The sequence below is a fragment of the Dasypus novemcinctus genome, chromosome 2 (assembly GCF_030445035.2).
Source record: "Dasypus novemcinctus isolate mDasNov1 chromosome 2, mDasNov1.1.hap2, whole genome shotgun sequence".
NCBI classification, from domain to species: Eukaryota; Metazoa; Chordata; class Mammalia; order Cingulata; family Dasypodidae; genus Dasypus; species Dasypus novemcinctus.
Window position 1 is genome coordinate 188,252,531 of NC_080674.1, and position 25,365 is coordinate 188,277,895.

At 39.4% G+C, this 25,365-nt stretch overlaps 1 protein-coding gene and 1 pseudogene across 1 annotated transcript; both read right to left on the reverse strand.

Moving 5' to 3' along the window:
• Positions 1–4,795: 4,795 nt before the first annotated feature.
• On the reverse strand, positions 4,796–5,558 carry LOC101439544 (ADP-ribosylation factor 1 pseudogene; annotated as a pseudogene).
• A 1,593-nt stretch (positions 5,559–7,151) lies between these two features.
• On the reverse strand, positions 7,152–11,105 carry LOC101445146 (cleavage and polyadenylation specificity factor subunit 7-like). Its single transcript, XM_071218707.1, is given in 4 exon segments — positions 7,152–7,873; positions 7,876–8,806; positions 10,920–10,991; positions 11,091–11,105. Coding segments are annotated over 4 exon segments (1,419 nt in total). The 3' UTR covers positions 7,152–7,472.
• Positions 11,106–25,365: the final 14,260 nt, after the last annotated feature.

Sequence of the window (25,365 nt, forward strand, 5' to 3'; positions counted from 1 at the left end):
TGCATAGGGGAGCCCAATGTGCAAGGAGTGCACCCTGCAAGGAGAGCCACCCTGTGTGAAAAAACCGTAGCCTGGCCAGGAGTGGCACCGCATACATAGAGAGCTGACGTAGCAAGATGACACAACAAAAAGAGACAGAGATTCCTGGTGCCACTGATGAGAATGCGAGGAGACACAGAAGAACACACAGCGAATGGACACAGAGCAGATGGGGGTGGGAGAAGGGGAGAGAAATAAATAAATCTTAAAAAAAATACTGAAATAGAAAAATGTCCAGCCAAGAATATTTTTTTTTTTTTGGAAAAACTATCCTTCAGTAATGAAGGCAAGTGTAAGGTCTTTATAAACAAACAAAAACTGAGAGAGTATGTTACCAAGAGACCCAAGTCTACAAGAGATATTAAAGGATATGTTACAACCTGAAAGGAAAAGATAAGGGCAAGAGCCCTGAAGAAGAGTGTAGAAATGAAGAACATAAGTAAGAGAAGCTGAAAGAATTAAAAGGCAGACTGTGAAAGATATGACAGTAGAAAGCCAACAGAGAAAATGGACAAAGTAAATAAAACCTTTTTGATAACTAGTAACACTGAATGTTAGTGGATTTAACTCCCCAATTAAAAGACAGAGACTGATAGAATGGATGAAAAAACAGGATCCATCTATTTGTCTACAGGAAACTCACCTTAGATTCAAGGATACAGTCAGGCTAAAAATGAAAGATTGGAAAAAGATATCCCATGCTAGTAGCAATCAATGAAAGAGTGGGTGTAGTGATACCAATATTGGGTAATGTATATTTTAAATGCATAACTGTTATGAGATTAATAATTTACTATAAATAAAAGTGACAATTCACAAAGAAGAAATAACAATAATATTTATACTGGTGCACCTAACAGCTACACCAGTATACAAGTATACATGAGAAACACACTGGCAACACAGAAGGGAGACATAGATGATGTCTCTATAATAACAGTTGGCGGCTTCAACCCTCCAGTCTCAGCATTAGATAGAACATCTGGTTAGAGGATAAATAAGGAAGCTGAACAGTATCTGTGAGAACCAGGGCCCATGGTGGGTTCTGTGCCTCTACTGCCTTACCTGGGGTGGTGCCACCCATGGCTGTAACTTCTGGGGTTCTAATCTTTGGCCACAAAAGTGAAGGTGCTGTTTCCCAGTGCCATGGCAAGGCAGTGTGCTGTTTCCTTACAGTACCCAGAATGAAAGATGTAAAGGAAGGGTCTTCAGCATAACCGCAAGGACAACTGGGTTTCAATCCCAGCACTGAGTTTGAGGATGACCCCTCCAGTCTTTCCCTCCATTTTCTTTCTAAAGCCTGTGCTGGTGGCTCTTTAAATGTGCTACCACCTGGGACTTCCCTTTACTCCTCTCCTGTATTGGATCCCTGGTTTTCTGGATCTGGTATCTTAATCTTTCTTAATTTGCTCCCTTATTTTTGCTAAAGCACTTTCTCTAGGAATTTCCTAAGAAAATTCCCATGGGAAATAGATTGCATTTTTGTATATCTGAAAATGTAATGACTCCCTTTTCCCAGGTCCAGATAAAAATCCCACTTCATTCATAAAACTTTATTACAACCCAGTAGTAATCTTTGTCTCCTCTTATATCTTAAATAAAACACTTAGGATATCATTTAAAAAAACACACACACACACACAAAAACTGAGAGCTTGAATAATGAGATAAATGAACTAGATCTAATAGACATTCATAAAGCTTTATAATCCCAAACAGGATATACATTCTTCTAAAGTGCTCATGGATCTTTCCCTTGGATAGACCATATGCTGGGACATAAGTCAGATCATAGTAAATTTGAAAACACTGAGATTATAAAAAGCACTTTTTCTGATCATAATGAAATAATATTGAAAATTAGTAACAGGCAGAAAAATGGAAAATCCACAGACATAGGGAGATTAAACAATACACTTAAATATATCAGTGGGTCAAAGAAGAAATTGCAAGAGAAATCAGTAAATACCTCAAAATGAATGAAAATGAGAACACAACATATCAAAACTTATGGAATAGAGTGAAGGCAGTGTTGAGAATGAAATTTATAGCCCTTGATTCTTATATTGAAAAAGAAAAAGAACTAAAATAGCTAATTGTACACCTAGAGAAACTAGAAAAAGGACAGCAAACCAATCCCAAAGCAAGCAGAAGGGAAATAATAATAAAGATTAGAGCAGAAATAAATGGAGAGTAAAGAAGCAGTAGAGAAAACCAACAGAACTAAAAGTAGATTCTTCAAGAAGACCAACAAAATTGATAAACCATTAGCTAGATTAACAAAGTGAAAAAAGAGGATGCAAATAAAATCAGAAATGAGAAGGGTAACATTATCACTGACACAGCAGAAATAAAAGAGATCATAAGATGATACTATGAATAACTATGCCAACAAATTATACAACATTGATGAAATGGTCATATTTCTGGAAACACATGAACAAACCACATTGACCCTAGAAAAAGTAGAAGACCTTGACAGACCAACCACAAGCAAAGAAATTGAAACAGTCATCAAAAACCTCCCAAAATGAAAAGTCCAGGACCAGATAATTCACAGGTCAATTCTACCAATCCTTTAAAGAAGATTAAAACAAAAAACAAAACCTAAAGATCTAGTACCAATCTTTCTCAAACCCTTCAAAAAATTGATAAGGAAGGACTGCTACCTGTGAAACTAACACCCTAATACCAAAGCCAAATAAAGATATTACCAAAAAAAAAAGGAAATTACACCAATTTCTTTAATGAATTTAGATGCAAGAATCTCAACAAAATATTTGAAAACTGAATTTAAAAAAAAAAATTAAAAATTATACATCATGATCAAGGGGGCTTTATACTAGGCATGCAAGCATTATTCAACCTAAGAAAGTCGGTGTAATACACCACTTAATAAATTGAAGAAAAACCACAAGATAATTTCAGTAGATGCAGAAAAGGCATTTGACAAGAGAATATCCTTTTTTGATTAAAAAAAAAAAACTCTGAAAATGTTAAAGTGCATATATGGAAAATCCACACCTAACATTGTACTCAATGGAGAAAGTCTGAAAGCTTTCTTTCAGGATCAAGAAAGATCAGGAACAAGACAAGCCTCCTCTCTCCACTGTTATTCAATATTGTGCTAGAAGTTATAGCTAGAGCAATTAGGCAAGAAAATGAATAAAAGGCACCCAAGTAGGAAAGGAAGAAGTACAACTTTTGTTATTCACTGATGATATTATTCTATACTTAGAAAATCCTGAAAAATCCACAACAAAGCTATTAGAACTTATAGAAGATTTCAGAAAAGTGGTGGGATATAAGATTAATATGCAAAAATCAATAGCATTTCTATACACAACTTTTTTTTTTTGACAGCGTCATCAAGTTTATTACACAATTTCAACCTATCAGAAAGACAAATCACCAACAACAGGGGGACAGGGCCTTGGCCTTTTTTTTTTTTTTATAGTTAAGAGATTTTATTCTAATAGCTATAATTACAGTGCTTGTTTGTCGAAATGAAAACTGAAAACAAGTATACAAAACAGTTGATTACTAATTGTGTATTGAAAGCAGTAAGAGGTTCCACAACACCAAATAAACCAATTCTGAGGTTGTTTTTCCCCCAAGATAAAGTTTAACAGCTCCAGCTTCTTCAGTGTTTATCAAAATACAAAAGAAAAAGGATAGAGGTTGTCTTTTTCCGATGGCAAATCTGACCCTTGCAGGAGGAGGGAGTGAAAGCTACTTCACACATTTACAGGTAGGGGTGCTCCGAGACAGGCTGGGCGCTCTAGATGGAGTGACTGTCCGTACTGCATGCGTTTCTGCTGGGGAGACCCCAGGGCACCCTGAGAGAGCTACTCTGAGTAAATGCCGGGAAAAACAGACTCTCTGCTCTGGCAAGTAGTTTCAAACAAAAGCACCACACACCTGACCAAAAGAATAGGTTGGTGGTTCCCAGCCTTTTTCTACACTGAGAGCCAAAGGCTGCTGCCGATGCCTGTGGCAGCACAGACCTCTCCCGGGGGTCCCTGAGTGGCCCGACACCAGTGACCTGGCTGGAGGGGGAAGAACCCAAGGCCCCAGTGACCGGACGGAGGCGCCGATGGTCTCAGTTGGTGGCCTGGGCCATGCCACAGCCTCAAAGCTTGTTTCCTCGGTAACCGTGTGAGCACAAGTACAAGCACAAACTCTATGAAATACAGGATGATCCGAAGACAAAGCGTAATTACAGGGATCTCTATTGTGACCATGCAAAATTTGATCGTGGGTTTGATTTCTGTCACCTTCTCTCACGTTCCCAAAGGGAAACACAGACGATCAGATGGACCAGTATTCAGGTTGCTACTGCAAAACCTACACTAGGCATATTTCTCCCTTCTGTGTGTTCAAGTGTTCTCCTTATCTTTTATGTGTAACTATGTTAAAAAATGCACTGAGTTTGGGTTAAAAACCAACCACCAAAATGGACCTTGACAAGATCTAAAGTCAAGGAGGCGGCTCGGCTCTTCCAACCCAGTAACTCCCGGAAGCCCAGGTGCCAGAGCGCCTGAAATCCCTTCTCAGTACTCAACAGGGAGTTGATTTCCATTTTTTTTTTTTTTACAATAAAAAAAGCTGAGTAATATTGCATAGGAGTACCAGAAACTGCCTCATTGGAAACAAAAACTATTTACATTAAATAAAAAACCTGTTTGCAGGCTGCGTCTGCCACATTTACAGCATGGTGCAATACATACTGTGACCAAAAACCCATGGAAACAGCTTCTGGCACTCAATACCACAGAGTAGCACAGTTTGCCACATGAGAGTAAAGCGGAGGGCGAAGAGGAGGAAGTAAGAGGGAGAGGAGGAGAAAGGGAGGAGGACATGGTCTTGGTTCACTTCTGGTTCCGGAGCTGATTGGACAACCAGTCCAGTCCTTCATAAAGCCCGTCCCCACTGGTGGCACAGGTGGCCTGAATGTACCAGTTTCTGTGGCGCAGAGAATGCAATCCCAGTTTATCTGTGATTTCAGCAGCGTTCATAGCATTGGGAAGATCCTGCTTGTTAGCAAACACTAGGAAGACGGCATCCCTGAGCTCGTCTTCTGCCAACATCATGAGCTCTTCGCGGGCCTCGTTCACACGTTCTCGGTCATTGCTGTCGACCACAAAGATGAGACCTTGTGTGTTCTGGAAGTAGTGGCGCCACAGAGGCCGGATCTTGTCCTGGCCACCCACGTCCCACACGGTGAAGCTGATGTTTTTGTACTCTACAGTTTCCACGTTGAAACCGATAGTAGGAATAGTAGTGACAATTTCACCAAGTTTCAGTTTGTACAAAATAGTAGTCTTTCCTGCAGCATCCAGGCCAACCATGAGAATGCGCATTTCTTTTTTGCCAAAAAGGCCCTTGAAGAGGTTAGCAAAAATATTCCCCATGCTTGCAGACTGGTATAATCAACACTGGCCAGAGAAACCTGTCGGCGGCCGCGGAGGCTGAGGCTGCTGCTCGGAGCCAGGCGTTGGTTTCGCTCCCACAAGATCGGGCCTTGGCCTTTTTGAGTTTTTTTTTTTTTTCTTTTTCCCTTTTGCTATTAGGAAATAAAACTAAAAATTGTGTCATTGAGTAAAAACAAAACAAAAAAAAAATGGGGAGAAAAAATTCTCTGGGTAAACGGCTTTTCTGGTATTCTATATATCTTTTTCCTTAAACTGTTTACCTTACTTGGTTTTCTCTACATTTTAAAAAGACACCAGGAGCTGTTCGAGGATAAGCATAGCACTTAACACTTGGCCAGTTGGGCGGGGTGTCATGTTTTGAAGTGGGGATAGGGCTTGGGAATGGGGAAAAAGCTACTACCTGTAGCCTCTGTCCCAAGGGAATGTGCCTCTCCAACCCTGGGGGGATTCCCTCAGTGAGTGACTAAGGGCTATGTCAGAAACGTGCTGGGAATAGAGGAAGGGTTCAGTCAAATTCAGTGTACCCTCTGTGAGCCCGAAGGGTCCCCAGTGACCCTATGTCTGACATGCCACATCTCGTTTCACATGCCATGTCTCTTCTCATGTTAGAAGCCATATGCCCAGTAGATGCATGCAAAATTAGCATCACCCCATGGGTAACGTGGGACTCTGTTGCCATCTCCCCCTCCAGCAGCAACCACATCATAATTTGGATGTTATGGGAGAAACAATTTCATTTGCTGCATAGAAAATGGCCCCCAGAGTGGTGGTCCTTAGAACTCTGAACTGAGTTCATTCAAGTTCACCTGTTTCTTCCTTGCTCCTTATCAGAGTCCGGAAGTACCTCTTGGCAGAGTGAGGAAAGCTATTAAGTCAATAGTCAAAAAGTAGACACCAAATTTATGATTTTACCTGCCTACTAGTGCCAGATTATCGCACATTAAGTAAAGGCAGGTACTTTAGGAATGCAAGCCCAAGCTTACATTAACCCTGGAAAAGAAAAACCTATGGAAGTAGGCCATATCCTGTCCAATACCCCTCCTTCCCCACTCCTCCTGGTATATCACAAGTGTTCTTCATTGCTGAGGTCCCAATGTCCCAATCTCCCAATGGCAGTACCTTCCTCTAAAACAAGGAAGCAGCCTTCCTGGGGGAAGGGTTTCATGTATGAAATGGAAAACCCCCTGGGAAAGGGAACACCTAGCAGAGCTGGTTATTATATGAGGCAACCAAGCACTGAGTAGCAGAAGGTGATAACTGGCTCTCCCAGACTCTCCAGCAGAAAGCAACCTCATGGGCCTTCTCTGCTTAGATGGGGTGGGGGCGGGGGGGCGACAAGTCCACTGAGGAGTTGAAAGAATTCAGCCCTTCTGGGAGGTCAGGGAAATAAACCATCAATATGTGAGAGGGAAAAGCAAGAACAGAAGTAGCTTTTCATATGATGGTTTCTGTTCTCAGAGAACCTCCTCCAAGGGCTGGGAAGGTAAAGAAGAGTTAAAGAAGTGGTGTGTTAGCCAGAAGTTTGGATGTTCTTGGCCCCATCAAATTTAGTGCTGAGAGCAGGACCCGAGGCATATTTTGGCACACCCAGTCAATCTCCTAGACCCCACACGAAGGATCCATTTTCTCTGGGAAAAAAGTCTTCCCATTAATCTCACCACCGAACTGCTTCTGGAGAATCAGAAACTCATGTTTCCTTTGACAAAGCACCATTCTCTGTGGAGATCAGGGGCCAGGACATGGTGTTTCCTGTCTGTCACCCCTCCCAGCCACATAGTCTTTAGGTTCTCTCCCCTGGCAAACAAGAGGTGTGGGATTGGGAGGGCTGCCAAGCAGTCTTCCATCCTGTGGGGCAGAGGGTATTCCCTAGGTGCCTGGAGGGAGTTAGGGGTTTCTAGGAAGGGGAAGGGGTAGAGCGGCCTCTGTCCTTTAGTCCTGATCAAGGCGAGGAGATGCACCTCCATTAAAAAAACATTTGCTTCCAACCAGACTCCTTCCTCAGTGGTGCCGGTCCCGTTCTGTATCCCGGTGTCTTTCGTGCTCCTGGTTCCTCTCTTGGAAATAATCATCATGCTGACCTTCATTGTGAAGCAGATCCCGGTGCCTCCTGCTGCTCTCCCAGGACCGGCTAGGTGACCTCTCCCAGGACCGATGTCTTTTCCTGGAAGAGCTCCCGCTGGCACCCACACTGTATGACTTGGCTTCAGTGCCATGAAGACAGTCCTTAAGAGAGGAGGTGAGGACATGGCAACGCTCATCATTGGCCACCCGGGACTGTGTGATAACAGCAATGGCTGTGAGCAGCGTCTCAATTGCATCACTGTAATCCCCTGCACTGGCTCCAGATACCGCTTTGGAAATGGCACTGCTGGAAATTGCTCTGTTTCGCTTCATGATCCCTCAAATTCAGCTTCACTCATTGTGGAGGGCGGAGGGCCCGCATCTCGACTGCCATGGTGGTTATAGGGTACAGAGGCCTTCATGTAAGTATCTGGTGGAGGCCCCACTGTAGCATTTGGTGGGGGGAAGAAGGCAGGATTGAGGTGAAGGGCAGGTGGGATGGCCCCAGGGGGAGGTACAGCCCGATGAGGAGGTAATCGAGGAGGAGGGGGCATGAGATCCTGGTAGTGGATACCAGGAGGACGAGGAGGGACCCCAAAGCTTGAGGAGAGAGGTGGTGGGGGTGGAATTGGGGGTGGGGGCAGACCCATCAGGGGGAGGGCCGATGGAGGGCGATTGAAGTAGGGCAGGACACTGGGAGGCTTATCCACACGGGCAGATGAGGGTACAAGGCTCTCAGAGGGTGTGGCCTGTCCATCAGCAGAATCACTAGCATCACGGGAATGGGCCCATGGAGGTATTCGTTTCCGAGCCTGTGCCTCAAACTGTGACAGGTTCTGCCGGGTGGCCAGCTTCACGTCCACTTTTTCACCATTAAGAACTTTTCCTGGCAGGAGTTCCAACAATTTGTGGACAGAGTTTTCAGAGGCTACTACCACCTCATCATACCCTTTGGACTGGCCATTTGCTCGATTCTCTGCAAATTTCAACTCCACCATGTCATAGACTCCTATCGAGCGAATAACTTGGATCAGCTGCTGGTCTGTGGTCCACCAGGAAAAGCTGCCCACATAGACAGCAGCTCGTCTATTACGCAGGCCACTGTAGGTATAAAGAATTGCAGGGGTCTTGTTGTTGGACTTGGGAGATGGCTCCTGGCAAACAGGAGGTGGTGGTTCTGTGCTGCTGCTTCTGTCATCTGAAGGCTGTGAGGTGGCTGTCAGCACATCATCATACAGGTCAATCTGATCTGTATTGTTGAACTCTGGGTCCTATATATATATATATACTGAGTACCAACTTTCAAATCCGGACGTAAAAGCTCTATACACTACTAACAAGCAATCTGAGGAAGAAGTCAGAAAAAAGTTTCATTTACAATAGCAACTAAAAGAATCAAATATTTAGGACTAAATTTAAACAAAGACATAAAAGTCATGTATTCAGGAAACCATAAAGCATTGCTAAAAGAGGCCAAAGATGATCTAAATAAATGGCAGGATATTCTGTTTTCATGAGTTGGAAGGCTAAATATCATTAAGATGTCAGTTCTACCCAAACAGGTTTATAGATTTAATGCAATCCCAATAAAAATTCCAATTTCCTTCTTTGTAGAATTGTAAAGGCCAATTATCAAATTTATCTGGAAGGGTAAGGGTCCCCAAATAGCCAAAAATATCTTTAAAAGGAAGAACAAAGTTGAACTCTCACTTCCTGACTTTAAAGCATATTATCTACTTACAGTGGCAAAAACAGCATCATACTGGTATCAAGATAGAATGATGGAGTTGAATCAAGAGTTTGGAAATAGACCCTCACATCTGTGATCAAATGATTTTTGATAAGGCGGTCAAACCCAACCAGGAGGGGCAGAACAGTCTATTAAACACATGGTGCTGGGAGAACTGGATATCCATAGCCAAAAGAATGACCCCTATCTCATGCCTTCTATAAAAATTAACTCAAAATGGATCAAAGACCTAAATATAAAAGCTAGAACCATAGAGCTCCTAGAAGAAAATGTAGGGAAACATCTCCAAGATCTGGTGGTAGTTGGTGGATTCTTAAACCTTACACCAAAAGCACAAGCAATGAAAGAAAACATGGATAAATAGGATCTCCTCAAACTTAAACATTTTTGTGATTCAAAGACTTCATGAAGAAGGTGAAAAGACTACTCTCTCAATGGGAGAAAATATTTGGAGATCACATATCCAACTAAGGGTTTTATTGCCATTCTATATAAAGAAATCATTCAACTCAACAATAAAAGAGCAAGCAATCCAATTTAGAAATGGACAAAAGATTTAAATAGATATTTCTTCAAAGAGGAAAATACAAGTGGTCATAAAGCATGTGAAAAAAATGTTCAATATCATTAGCTATTAGGGAAATGCAAATATAAATGACAATGAGATATCGTCTCACTCTGCATAGAATGACCATTATTTTAAAAAAACAAAAACAAAACAGTAAGTGCTGGAGTGGATGAGGAGAAATAGGAACACTCCTTCACTGCTGGTGGGAATGTAAAATGGTGCAGCCTCTGTGAAAGACAGTTTGGCAGTTCTTTGGTAAGCTAAATATAGAACTGCCAAATGATCCAACAATTCCTCTACTGGGAATACACCCAGAAGAACTACAAAATGTGAGGTGAGCAGACATTTGCACATCAGTGTTCATAGCAGCATTATTTACAGTTGACAAAAGATGGAAACAACCCAAGTGTTCATAATGATGAATGGATAAAATGTATGTACATACCATGGGATATTATGCTACTGAAAGAAGAAATGAAATTGGGACATATATGATAACATGATTGAACTTTGAAGAGAATATCCTAAGTGAAATAAGCCAGACACAACAGGACAAATATTGCATGGTCTCACTAGTATGAACTAAATGTGAAGAATAGATGTACAGAGTTAAAACCTAGAGTATAGACTTCCAGGAATATGGCTGACTAGAAAGACATGGGACACTCTTCTCTCCCAGAAAAAATAGCTAGAGGATAGACAGAAACTACCTGAAAAAGAATCTTCTAGGATTTAGGACACCAGAGGAAGGCTGCACGCCACCCAGAGAAGAGAGGGGCAAAGGATAAGAATCATGATGGCAAGCTGGCATTTACTGCTGCAAATGCTGGCATCCTCCCTCCTCACTATAGATGCTTTTGAATTCTCAGACCTCAGGCCAGTGGCTACAGACAAAGGGGGCTCCAGGGACCTGCCTCCCCAAAAAGGGGAGAGAGAGGGCACAGCCTAAGGCTGGCTTAGCTTATGGCCACATGTTTGGTCTCCTGTGTCCCACGAGCCTTTCCAGACTGGATGGGGCCGCACCATTGTTTGCCTTGGGAGCAGGCAACGGGCTAAGAGATCTGACCATCTCAGTCTCCCTCTTTACTGACCAGAACTGGTTGTTGAGGATGCAGAGGGGAATGGAATTACTTCCTACCTGGGAAAATGGAGGGGGTTGCCAGCAAAGGTTGGAGAACAGCCTCTGAGAAAGTTTGAATTTTGAGGCTCTTGGCCTCCTGGAAGGAACCTCTGTCACATTGATCCAGTCCATGTTGCAGCAAACACACTCTGACCAGGCACAGAACTGAGAAGGCTGCCAAAGATTGCCATCTGCTGGCAGGCCAAATAAGTGCATGTTAGGATATTAAATGTAAATAAGTAAGAGAGGCTTTTTCCAGCATTTGCCTCCTCCTTACCCAAGGCCTTATGAAGCAGTCTACAACCCATTACTGGGCCAAGGACCCAGATTTGAGCAATTAACGGGGACAATTTTAAAGACCCAGAACAGATTGAACTAAGAATCAAAGTACAGCAGTAGTGCACAGCTTCCCTCCACGAAAGCCCTATGAAAGAGAAATCAAGCAGCTGAGTGAACTCACCACCCTAATCAGATGCCTAGATGTCACTAAAAGATAACAAGTCAAATTAAGAAAATGGAAGAAATGGCCCAAGGAAAAGAATATATCAAGGACCAAAAGAGATGCAGGATTTGAGACAGCTAATCAACAAGAGGCACACAAGTTTCCAAATCAGAGAAATGAGTTGAAAGACAGTAAGGCTAAGGAAATAAATGACATCAAGAAGACACCAAGCAAGCAAAAACAAGAATCTGAAAACCTGAATAAAAAAGTAACAGAGGGAGCAGAGGTGGCTCAAGCCATTCACCACCCCCCTTCATGGGAGGCCCCAGGTTCAGTTCCTGGTGCCTCCTTAAAAAATAAAAAGTAACAGAGCTCATGGGAATGGAAGACACGATAGATGAGATAATCACATTAGAGGCACACAACAGCTGACTTGAGAGAAGAAAGAATAAGTGATATTGGACACAGATAAGCTGAAATTGAAGAGAGAAAAGAGTGGAAAAATAGAACAGGGGCTCAGGGAGTAGAGTGATTTCACAAAACACAACAACATGTGCATCATGAGAGTTCCAGAAGGAGAAGAGAAGGGAAAGGGGGCAAATCGAGTATTTGAGAAACAATGGCTGAAAATTTCCCAACTGTCGTGAAAGAAATGAACTCATATGTCCAAGAAGCACAGCATACCCCAATCAGAATAAAGGGGAATAGACCTACTCCAAGAGACATACAATTCAGATAGTCAAATGTCAAAGATAAAGAGAATGTTCTGAGGGCAGCAAGGGACACCCAGTAAGACTTAGTGTGGATTTCTTCTCAGAAGCCATGGAGGCGAGAAGACAGTCATATGATATAATTAGGATACTGAAAGAGAAAACAGCCAGCTGAGAATTCTTTATCCTGCAAAAATTGACCTTCAAATAAAAGGTGAGTGTAAAATATCCATAAATAGAAAGTAAGAGATTTCATAAAAAGGAGTCCACCTTTGCATAAAATATTAAAGGAAGACTTACAACCTGAAATAAAAAGACAGGAGGTTTAGAGGAGAGTACAAAAGAAAGAATAGCAGAAAGGGTAACCAAAAGAGTAAAAAGGCAGACGAAAGTATGGTATGACAAATGAAAACCAAAGAATAAAAATGGTGGAAGTGAATAATGCATTTGCAGTAATATCATTGAATGTGAGTGGATTAACTTGCCCAATCAAAAGATATAGACTGAGAGAATGGATTAAAAAAAACAACAAAAAAACATAATAAAAAAAACTTATGCTTAACAAGAGAATCACCTCAGACCCAGGGATACAAACTGACTGAAAGTGAAAGGTTGGAAAAAGTTTCTCCATGCAAATAGTCACATGAAAAAGAGCAGGAGTAGCTATACTAATATCAGATAAAGCAGACTTTCATTACAAAAAAATTATCAGAGATACAGTAAACATATATATTAAGCAACAGGGCAATCCACCAGGAAGAAATACAGGCATAAATATCTATGCACCTAACCAGGGTGGCCCAAAATAAATGAGACAAACTCTAGCAAAACTGAAGGGGGATAGAGATATCTCTAAAATAATCACTGGAGATTTCAGCACACCACTCAAATCATTAGATAGAACAACTAGACAGAACAAGAAGGAGATGGAAGACTTGAACAATATGATTAATGTGTTAGCCCTAACATATACAGTATGTTGCACCCAAACTTAGTGGGTTATACATTCTTCTCAAGTGCCTGTGGATCTTTCTCCAGGATAGACCACATGTTACATCATAATGTAGCTATCAATAAATATAAAAAGACTGAAATTATACAAAGCACCTTCTCAAATCTGAATGAACCTGGAAATGAATAATAGACAGGAAAGAGGTAAATTTGCAAATGTATGGAGACTAAACAACACTCTCCTGAATAACCAGTGGGTCAAAGAAGAAATTGCAAGTGAAATTAGTAAATATATTGAAACAAATGAAAACAAGAACACAACATATCAAAACTTATAGAGTGAAGGTAATCTTGAGAGGGAAATTTATAGCCCTAAATGCCTATATTAAAGAAGAAAGAGCTAAAACCAAAAATCTAACTAAATAACTGGAGAAACTAGAAAAGAACATCAAACCTTTCCCAAAGCAAGCAGAAGGAAAGTAATAATAAATTTTAAAACACTAAGAAATGAAATTGAGAACAACAACAAACAATAGAGGGAAGAAGATGTGGTTCAAGCAATTGAGCTCCCATTTACCACATGGAGGACCCAGATTTGATCCCTGGGACCTCCTGGTGAAAAAAGAAAAAAAGGCACCCGTGTCGTGTGGAGAGGTACAGGACCCTGTGCTGTGAAATGATGTACCAAAAAGGTGATGACTCAACCAGATAAAAGAAGAAGAAAAAAAAAAAAAAAAAAACAGAGAAAATCAACCAAACCAAAAGTTGATTCTTTGGGAAGATCAATAAAGTTGACAAACCTCTAGCTAGACTAACAAATGAAAAAAAAAAAAAAAAGAGAAGATGTAAGTAAATACAACCAGAAATGAAAGGAGGGAAGTTATGACTGACCCCACAGAAATAAAAAGGATCATTAGAGGATAGTATGAGAAACTGTTTGCCAACAACCTAGACAACCTACATGAAATGCACAATTCCTAGAATGCACAAACAACCTATATTGACATTACAAGAAATATAAGAACTTAAACCAATGACAATAAAGAGATTGAATCAGTCATCAGAAATCGCCCAACAAAGAAAAGTCCAGGACCAGATGGCTCCACAGGTGAATTCTACCAATGATTTTGAGAAGAATTAACACCAATCATGTTTAAACTCTTCCCAAAAAATTGAAGAGAAGGAAAAATTACCCAAAACGTTTTATGAAGCCAACATCACCCTAAAACCAAAGCCAGATAAAGTCACTACAAGAAAAGAAAATTTCAGAAAAATCTCTCTAGTGAACTAGATGCAAAAATTGTCAACAAAAGACTTGCAAATTGAATCTAACAGTATATCAAAAGACTTATATACATCACAACCAAGGGCAATTTATTTCTGGTATGCAAGGCTGGTTCAAAATAAGAAAATCAATCAGCATAATAAGCCACATTAACAAATAGAAGGGAAAAAACCTTCTATGGTCTCAGTCAATGCAGGAAAAGCATTTGACAAAATCTGGCATCTTTTCTTCATAAAAATTCTTCAAAAGATAGGAATAGAAGGAAAATTCCTTGATATAAAAGACATATATGAAAATCCCACACCCAATATTGTACTCAATTGGGAAAGGTTGAACACTTTCTCTCTAAGATTGGGAACAAGACAAGGATGCCAATGTTACCATTTTCAATCAACATTGTACTAGAAGTTCTAACTAGAGCAAGTAGACAAGGAAAAAAAAAATTAAAGGCATCCAAATAGGAAAAGAGGAAGTACAACTCTATTTGCAGATGACATGATCCTATATTAGAAAATTCTGAAATATCTACAACAAAGCTCTTGAGCTAATAAATGAGTGCAAAGTGGCAGGATACAAGATCAACACTCAAAAATCAGTAATGTTTCCATACAATAGAATTGGGCATTTACAATAGCAACAAAAAGATTCAAATACTTAGGAATCAATTTAACCAAAGTACGGGACCTATATGCAGAAAACTACAAAACAATGCTAAAAGAAATCAATGAAGACCTAAACAAATGGGAAGACATTCCATGTTCATGGATTGGAAGACTAAATATCATGAAGATGTCAATCGTACCCAAACTGATTTGTAGTTTCAATGCAATACCAATCAAAATTCAAGCAGCCTAATTTACAGAAATAGGCAATTACCAAATTGATTTGGAAGGTAAAGTGCACCCAAATATCCGAAAGCATCTTAAAAAAGAAGAGCAACATGGGAGGGATTTCACTGCCTGACCTTGAAACATGGTCAAAACAGCATGGTACTGCCATAAAGATAGACACATTGATCAGTGGGAAAGAACTGAGAGTTCAAAAATAAGCTGTCACATCTATAGTCAACTGGCTTTTGACACACCTACCAAGTCCATGTTAACAGGATGAAATAATCTCTTCAACGAATGATGCTGGGAGAACTGGATATCTATTACCAAAAGAATGAACAAGGACCCCTACCTCACTCCCTATAAAAGAATCAAATAAAATTTATCAAAGACCTAAATATAGAAGCCAGGATCATAAACCTAGCGGAAGAAATTGTAGGGAAATACCTTGTGGTACATGGTGGTGCCTTGGACCTTATACCCAACAAAAGAAAAAAGGGATAAATGGGACTTCCTCAATATTAAATACTTTTGCATTCCATAGGACTTTGTCAAAAGAGTGAAAATGCAGCAGACTCAATGGGAGAAAATATTTGGAAATTACATGTCCAATAAGGGTTTAATACCCATGATATATAAAGAGATGATACAACTCAATAATAAAAAGACAACTAACCCAATTAAAAATGGGCTAAAGACTTCAATAGACATTTGTCCAAAGAAGAAATAGAAATGGCAAAACAAAATACATGAAAAAATGTTCAACATCACTAATGTTTAGGGAAATGCAAATCAAAACAACAATGAGATATCATTTCACACCTATCAGAATGGCCACTATTAAAAAGACAGAGAACTACAAGTGTTGGAGAGGATGTGGAGAGATAGGAACACTTATTCACTGTTGGTGGGAATGCAGAATGGTACAGTCACTGTGGAGGACTCTTTGGCAGTTCCTAAAGAAGTTGAATATAGATTTGCCACGTGACTGCAATACCACTACTGGGTATATACCCAAAAGAACCAAAAGCAGTGACACAAACAAACATCTGCATGCTAATGTTCATAGCAACATTTTTCACAATTGCCAAAAGTTGGAAACAACCCAGATGTCCATCAACTGATGAATGGTTAAACAAACTGTGGTGTATTCACATGATAAAATATTATACAGCTATACGAAGAAATGAAGTTGTAAAGCATTCAACAACACAGGTGAACCTTGAGGACATTATGTTGAATGAATCAAGCCAGACACAAAAGGACAAATAATACTGTTTGATTGTGCTAATATGAACTAAATATATTGTCTAATCTCATGAAGTTAATAACTTGAATATGGATCACCAGAAAATGAAATGAGTTTAGAGAATGGAAAGCTGAGGGTTAACTTGTGCAGAATGTGTAAAAAGGATATGTGTTAATCTTTGGAAATGAATAGAAAAGGTGAAAGCCCAACATAATATTTGTAACTAACAGTACTATTATGTGGGTATGAAAGTAGTTTAAAGGGAAAGTCTATGGTTGTGTATATTACTGAAAGGAGAGCTAAAAAATGTATCTTGGAACTGTATAGCATATTACAACTACATGTTAAATGTGAATATGGGTAAATTTCCATATATAAGACCATTATTCTTTGAAGCTAAACAAATGTATGTGTTTTGTTTTAAGATTTATTTATTTATTCACACACACATACACACATTCCTTGTCTGCTGTCTGTGTCCATTCACTGTGCGTTCTTCTGTGTCTGCTTGTCTTCTCTTTAGGTGGCACTGGGAACCGAACCTGGGACCCTCTGGAGTGGGAGAGAGGTGCTCAATCTCTTGCGCCACCTCAGCTCCCTGGTCTCCTGCATCTGTTATTGTCTTCTCTTCTGTGTCTCTTTTTGTTGTGTCATCTTGCTGCACCAGTTTTCCACGCAAGCCAGTACTCTGCTCAGGCCAGCTTGTTGCGTGGGCCAGCTTGCCTTCACCAGGAGGCCCCAGGAATCGAACCCTGGACCTCCCCTATGGTAAACAGGAACCCAATTGCTTGAGCCACATCTGCTTCCCCAGATGTATGTTAATACCACAAAATATTAATATCAGGCAAAAAAACATTATGCTAAGTGAAAGAAACTAGACACAAAGTACTACATATTGTAAAATTCCCTTATATAAAATGTAAATATAAATCAATTTATGAAGATGAAATTAGATTAATGGTTATGTAAGGCTTGGGAAGGAATGCTAAGGGGTGTGGAGTTTTTCTTTTTGGAGTAATAAAATTGTTCTAAAACTTTTTGTGATGATGAATGCCCAACATTATGGTTATACTAAAAGCTATTGATTATACATGTTCGATAGATCATGTGGTGTGTGAATAAATCTCCGTACAACTGCTTAATAAATAAATAATTGTGCAAGAATAGCCAGAAATAGCAGCCATGTAGAGCATGGGAAACAGAGAGTTTGGGAGGTAAAGAATTTTCTTGTCTGGTTTTTGTTTATTATTATTGTTATTGAAATAATGGAAATGCTCTACTAATGACTGAAGTGATGAATGCACAAATATCTGATTATACCAAATACCACTGATTGTACACTTTGGATGAATTGTGTAATTTATTAATATAGATCAATTAAATTGATTTGTTAAAAAAACTAGAGTATAGATTATTAGGAGATAGGATGAGGGCTGAGAAGGCGTCCTGATGTTTAATGTATGTAGAAGTTTTAATTAATTGACTGCAAAGTGTGGAAATGGATAGAGTTGATATTAACATATTATAGTGCGTAGAATTAATACAGCTGGTTTATAAATGGGATTGTGGCTGAAAAGGGTAATCTAGGGATGTAAATATCAATTCAAAGAATGCTAGAGAATAATCTAGGGACTGAATAATATAGTGAACCCAGAGGTGGAGGAGAATTGTGGTTAATAGTACAAATAGGAGGATGTCCTTCTATGAATTAGAGCAAATGTACATCACTATTGCAAGGTGGTAGGAATGTGGAGAAGCATGGGGAAAATACAATTAATATAACCGATGGACAATAGTTAGAGCAATACTATAATATTCTTGCATCAAAGTCAAAGATGTACTGTGTTAATAATAGGAATATGGAAAAAATACACTAAATGTACCCTGTAAGCCACAGTTAGTGGTAATAGTCTGACGGTAGTACCTCATAATCTGTAACAAATGTTCCACAACAATGTAGTGTGTTGGTGGATGGGTGCTGTATGGGAATTCCACACACGTGCATGATTGTTTTGTAAGTTCACAACTAATAAAAATATATATTTTTTTAAATCAGGGGGTAGATGTGGCTCAAGCACTTGGGTATCTGCCTCCCCCATGGGAAGTCCCAGGTTCAGTTCCCAGTGCCTCCTAAAGAAGATGAGCAGACAGTGAGCTGACACGGAGGGATGGCACAGGAGCTGATGCAACAAGATGATGCAATGCGATGTCACCATGAGATGATGCAATGAGGAGACAACAAGAAACACAACACAATGAGAGACAGAATAAGCAGGGAGCAGATGTGGCTCAAGCGATCGGGCGCCTCCCTCCCACATGAGAGGTCCTGGGTTCAGTTCCTAATGCCTCCTAAAAGAAGATAAGCAGACACAAGCACACTCACTGCAAGCATAAACAACAAGGTGGGAGGGGAAATAAATAAATAAATAGCATTTCTATACTAATGCTCAATTTGAGGAAGAAGTCAGGAAAAAGTTCCATTTACAATAACAACCAAAATAATCAAATGCTTAGGAATAAATTTAACCAAGGATATAAAGGACCTGTATTCTGAAAATAATAAAACATTGCTGAAAGAAACCAAAGATGATGATCTAAATAAATGGAAGGGTATTCTGCTTTTATAGGTTGGAAGACTAAATATCATTAAGATGTCAGTCCTACTCAAACTGACCCACAGATTTCATGCAATCCTGATAAAAATTCCAATTTCCTTCTTTGTAGAATTGCAAAAGCCAATTATTGGAGCAGATGTGGCTCAAGCAGTTGAGCTCCCACCTATCACATGGGAGGTCCCAGATTCGGTTCCTGGTGCCTCCTGAAAAAGCAAACAACAACAATAACAAATGAACAACAAGAAAGAAAGAAAAAAATAAACAACTCAGGGAAGCCAATGTGGCTCAGTGGCTGAGTGCCAGCTTCCCACATCGAGGTCCTGGGTTCAATCCCTGATCCCCAGTACCTCAAAAAAAAAAAAAAAAAAGCCAATTATCAAATTTATCTGGAAGGGTAACTGTCCCCAAATAGCCAAAAATATCTTGGAAAAGAAGAGCAAAGTCAGAGAACCCTCACTTCCATACTTTAAAGCACATTATCTACCTACAGTGGTAAAAACAGCATGGTACTGGCATAAACGTAGACAGAATGACCTATGGAATCAAGAGTTCAGAAATAGACTCTTACATCTGTGGTCAAATGATTTTTAACAAGGCTATTAAACCCACCCAGCTGGGGCAGAACAGTCTATTCAACAAATGGTGCTGGGGGAACTGAATATCTATATCTAAAAGCAAAAAAGAGGGAAGCAGATGTGGCTCACCTACCATATGGGAGGTCCAGGGTTCTTTACCCAGGGCCTCCTGCCCTGTGTGGTGAGCTGGCCCACATGCAGTGCTGCCACGTGCAAGGAGTGCCATGCCATGCATGGGCTCCCCTTCATAGGGGAGTCCCACACACAAAGAGTGCGCCCCACAAGGAGAGCCACCCCGCATGAACAAAGTACAGCCCACCTAGGAGTGGCACCTCACACATGGAGAGCTGATGCCGCAAGGTGATGCAACAAAAAAGACGCAGTTTCCCAGTCCCTCCTGATAATACAAGCAGATGCAGAAGAACACACAGGGAATGGACACAGAGAGCAGACAATGGGGGAATGGGGAGAGAAATAAATTTTAAAAAACAAATCTTAAAAAATAATAATAAAAGCAAGAAAGAGGACCATTATACAAAGAATTGAAATAAAGTACATGCACTGATATTTGCATACAATTGTTCATAGCAGCATTATTCACAATAGTTTAAAGATGGAAAACAACCTAAGTGTCCATCAACCAAGGAATGAATAAACACAATGTGGTATATTCATATGATGTAATATTATTCAGTTGTAAGAAGAAATCAATTGGGAAAACACATGACAACACGAAGGAACCTTAAGGATATTATGTTGAGTAAGATAAGCCAGACACAAAAGGACAAATATTGTATGGGCTCACTGATAGGAACTAAATACAATGAGTAGACTTACAGAGTTGGACTGTGAAGTTGAGGTTGGTGGGAAACAGGATGTGGGTTGAGAAGGGAGAGCTGATGATGTATGAAGAATGTTTAATAAGGTCAAATGTAAATATGTGGTAATGGTTGGACTTGGTGGTAACATATTATAATGGATGTAACAAACACTGTTGATTTATGGATGTGCTTGTGGCTGAAGTGAGTATTCCAAGGCCATTAATGTTACTTGGAGGTCAGGTAGAGGATAATATAGGGAACGTATAACAATGATTTTATCAGTCGATGAGGATTGTGGTTAATAATATAAATAGAGAAGTGTTCTTCTACTACAAGGTGTTAAGAATGTGGTGATACATGAGAAAAAATTATAGACTAAGGTTAGCAACAATATTGTAATGTTTTTGTAGCAAAAGCAAAGTTGGTACTATGTTAATACTAAGGATAAAAAAGAATATGGTATTGTTTGTGAAATATAAATATGATTAAGCATTTTTCTTCAGTTTTTTCATTAATAAGGGGAACTTTTAACAAATCTGTATTCATCTGTGTATCTTTTTGAACACTAGAGGAACATTTGAGGTCATAGTTGGAATTAGATGAGTTACAAGTGCCTAGAAAGAACTTTTCAGGAGTAATGCTTCCATAACTTGTTAAACTGTCCTTTTATGTTATTTCATTTTTAAATTTGAAACAAAATTATATATGTTAAAAAAACACAAATGAGTCCACACCCAAAGCACCAGATTTAGGACTTGAACGTGTCTTGTGAGAAATATGATTCAATCCCCACCATCATCAGAGGCTTCTGAGGTGGGAACCGACCAGTGCTGCCACAGCCCAAAGACGTCCAGTCAATTTTGACTAGCTTGGTGGTGGAAGGATTTATTTTCATTTCTATTTTATTATTCTCTCCAATATAAGAATATTGTGGAAGACCGTTTCTGTCCCTAGCATATGTTTTAAAACAGTTTTATGGGACGGGATTTTCAATGATTGACTGTCTAGTCTTTTAATGATTGAGAAGGAACTTTTATTCACTCTCATCCATTCTTATGGCTTTAAATATTCACAGATGATGACTCACATTTTTTATAGCCCAAACCTCCTCTGAGCTCCAGACCCATATATTCAACTTTCTATTTGAAATCTCCATTTGGATATCTAATATGCATCTCAAACTCAATGTGTCCAAAACTGACTTCAACCATCTTCTTCCAGAATATTCTAGAAAAAGAAAAATAAATCCTTGCACCACCAAGCTAGTCAAAATTGTTTGGCTGTCTTTGGGCCATGGCAGCTCTGGTTGATTCCCACCTAAAAGAGAGTTCTGAAAGCTGCAAGAGAAAAGCAACATGTTTCACATACAAGGGAACCCCAATAAGATTAAGTGCCAATTTCCCATGAGAAACCATGGAGGCAAGAAGGCAGTAGGATGAAAGATTTAAAGGGCTGAGATAAAACAATCGACAACTGATAATTTTATATCTAATAAGACTTTTTAAAAAATGAGGGCAAGATTAAGTCATTCCCTGATAAACAAACGCTGAGGGAATTCATCACCACTACACCTGCTCTACAAGCAATGCTAAACAGAGTTCTTCAGACTGAAAGGAATGACCACTAAGTAATTGACTGAAAAGACATGAATAAATAAAGGCCTCCTTTAAAGGTAGCCATATGGTTAACTTTAAATGCTAGTACTATTGTATTGTATTTTTGGTATGTAAAATCCACTTTTTGCTTCTTATGGGAACTAAAATGCAAATGCATAAAAAGTAATAATTTATGATTTTGGATATACAATGTATAAAGATATAATTTGTAACAAGTACAGCAAAAAGGGGAAGGGTATGGGAGGGTAAAGGAACATAGTTTGTGTATTTGAAATTAAGTTGGAGTGTTTGACTTCTAGCTTCACCACGTCTTCCCAAAAGACTTTTAGAATCAAGTGATTCCTGGCCAATAAACAAAAACAGAATCACCCCATTCCTCAATGGATTCGAATGAAAACTGGCATTAAAATCAGGTACAGCTCTAAGAGAAGACATTGGAGAAGAACCAAGATGTGTCTGTAAGGAATCACACACATGATAACTCACATGCTTAGACTGTATCAAGTTCACTAGCATCTTGCCATATAAAGTTGGAAAAAATACCCTATCTGAACAGTTGGCCTTATTTTATTGGAGGAAAATGCTGATTTTTTCTTTGTTTTATACTTCAGCATAAGTAAGTTGGTTAAGTAATAAATATGTGAGACCTTTTATTTGAAAAAGAAAAGAAATTAAGTTAGTATCAAATAAAGCTTGATTGTTAGGGATTTAGGATGTTAAATTTAAGTCCCAGGGTAGCCACAAATAATATAACTGAAAAATATACACAGAACAAAATTAGAAGGAACACAAAATGGTACACTAAAAAAAAATCTAATAAAGCAGTACTCAGAAATGTATTCACCAAGTGCAGTGAATGTTCCATGATGGAGGAGGTGGTTGTTATGGGAAGAGTGGGGTGAGGGGGGTGGGGGGTATATGGGGACCTCATATTTTTTTAATGTAACATTAAAAATAAAGACCAAAAAAAATTGGGAAAAAAATCAAATAAATATGAAAGTAGGTATTAATGGAAGAACTGAGGGACAAAAAAATGTATGAGATTTACAAAGACCAAATAGCAAAATGGCAGGAGAAAGTCATGCATTTAGTAGTTACTTTAAGTGTAAATGGGTTAAACTCTCCAGGCAAAAGGCAGAGATTGGTAGAATGGATAAAAAAGCATGCCTGAACTATAAACTTTATGAGAAACTCACCTTAAATTTAAAGACACAGTGGGTTGAAAGTGAAAGGATGGAAAAAATATCCCCTCAAATAGTAGCCAAAAGAGAGTGAAGGTAGCTATACAAATAACAGATAAAAGAGACTTTATGTCAAAACTTTTATGAGGGACAAAGTAAGTCATTATGATAAAGGAGGTAAGTTCAACAAGAAGACATACCAATTATAAATATAAATACATCTAAGGCCTGAGCTCCAAAGTATATGAAGCAAATATTAACATATTTGAAAGGAGAAATGACAGTTCAACATTAATAATAGGAGACTTGAATACACTACTTTCAATAATGGGTAGAATATATAGACAAAAGATCATAAGGAAATAAAAGACTTGACTAATACTATAAACCAACTAGACCTAAAAGACATATAAAGAATACTTTACCCAACATCACCAAAATACACATTCTTCTCTAGTGCATGTGGGTCATTCTCCATGATAGACCATATGTTATGTCCAAAACAAGTCTTAATAAAAATATTGAAATCATGCAAAGTATCTTCTCCAACCACAATGGAATGACGTTTAAAATCTATAATAGGGAGAACTGGAAAACTCACAAATATTTGAAAGCTAAATGAACAAACTCTTAACCAATGAGTTAAAGAAGAAATCACATGGGAAATTACAAAATATCTTGAAGTAAATGAGAACGAAACACTGCATATTAAAAGTTAGGGGATGTAGGGATGAGCCTCGCTGGTGCCAAGGGATTACTACCATCACTGGCTGGTAATGCAACTGGGAAAAGACCTTGAATAAAAGGGGGAAATGGTAAAGACAGATGAGTTTATATGGCTAAGAGACTTCAAAATGAGTTGGGAGGTCATCAGAGGGTTTGCACTCATGTACGTTTCATCATGATCCCAGAGACAATCAAGGTGGATATAACCCCAGGTAGTGGTGTTCCTGAGGGCAACAGAGACACACAGGTTCTACAGTCATGACAAATGGCTCTGGAGTTTGGTGCCTTGCTGGTGGGCCCTACTTTGGAATTTGTGCTCCTGAATGTGGAGTTGAATTCAGATGTGACCTCTCTACACATACCTCTTCTGTCAATTTTACTAAACCTGTGGTTGGTGCTGGGGTTTGTGTATGCTCAGAAGACTTGAATCTCTGGACTGTCCATGTGCCAGCTGGGCCCAGAGCCTCAACAGAGTTGCAACATCTACTTTCTGGTTCTTTGGACTTACCCAGGTCAGCTGATGGGGAGGTGAGAATGGTCAACCACCACCAGGGAACGAAGAGAGTCTACAACTGCAAGCAGGAGAATTGCATCCATCAGCCATGTGGGATCTAAGTCCCCTCTTGATGTAGAAGTGGAGTAGACATCACCATCCAGAGTCCACAGGATGGAGGAATATAATATAGATTGGAGTGGACTTGCTGGTATTCTACTATAAGAACTGTTGTAACTCTAACAATGGAAGTAATTGTATCATTGATGTGGAGACGGTGGCCACTGGAGTTGCTGAGAGAAGGGAGAGGGAGAAAGAGTGTGATATAGGCATTTGCAGGACTTGGAGTTGCCTTGAATGATATTGTGGGGACAGATGTGGGATATTGTATATCCTGCCATAACCCACTGGATGGACTGGGGGAGAGTGTGAACTACAATGTAAACTATGCTCCGTGCAATGTGCAGGGCTCCAAGGTATGTTCACCAAATGCAATGACTGCAGGGAATGTGCCTTACTGATGAAAGGGGATGTTGATGTGGGAGGAGCAGGGGGTGAGCGGGTGGAGTGGGGTGGGGAGTGGGGTATATGGGAACCTCATGTTTTTTAATGGAAAGTTTTGTGTGATCTATTCATCTTTTTTTAAAAAACGACATATTAAAAATAAATTAACTTAAAAAAAAAACAACAAAGAACATCCAGACACCATAAAACAAACATAAAATGAAGAATTCAGTTTACTATCTAACATGAAGGATAATTGGAGTATCCCAAATATCCACCAAATACAAACTGGAAATGCCAAGATAGGGCACAATTTGGGTTGCCACCTGTATCTGTGCACCCCAAACTGCAACTCTGAGGACCCAAATAAATGCCTTTGTTGACTTGCCAAAAA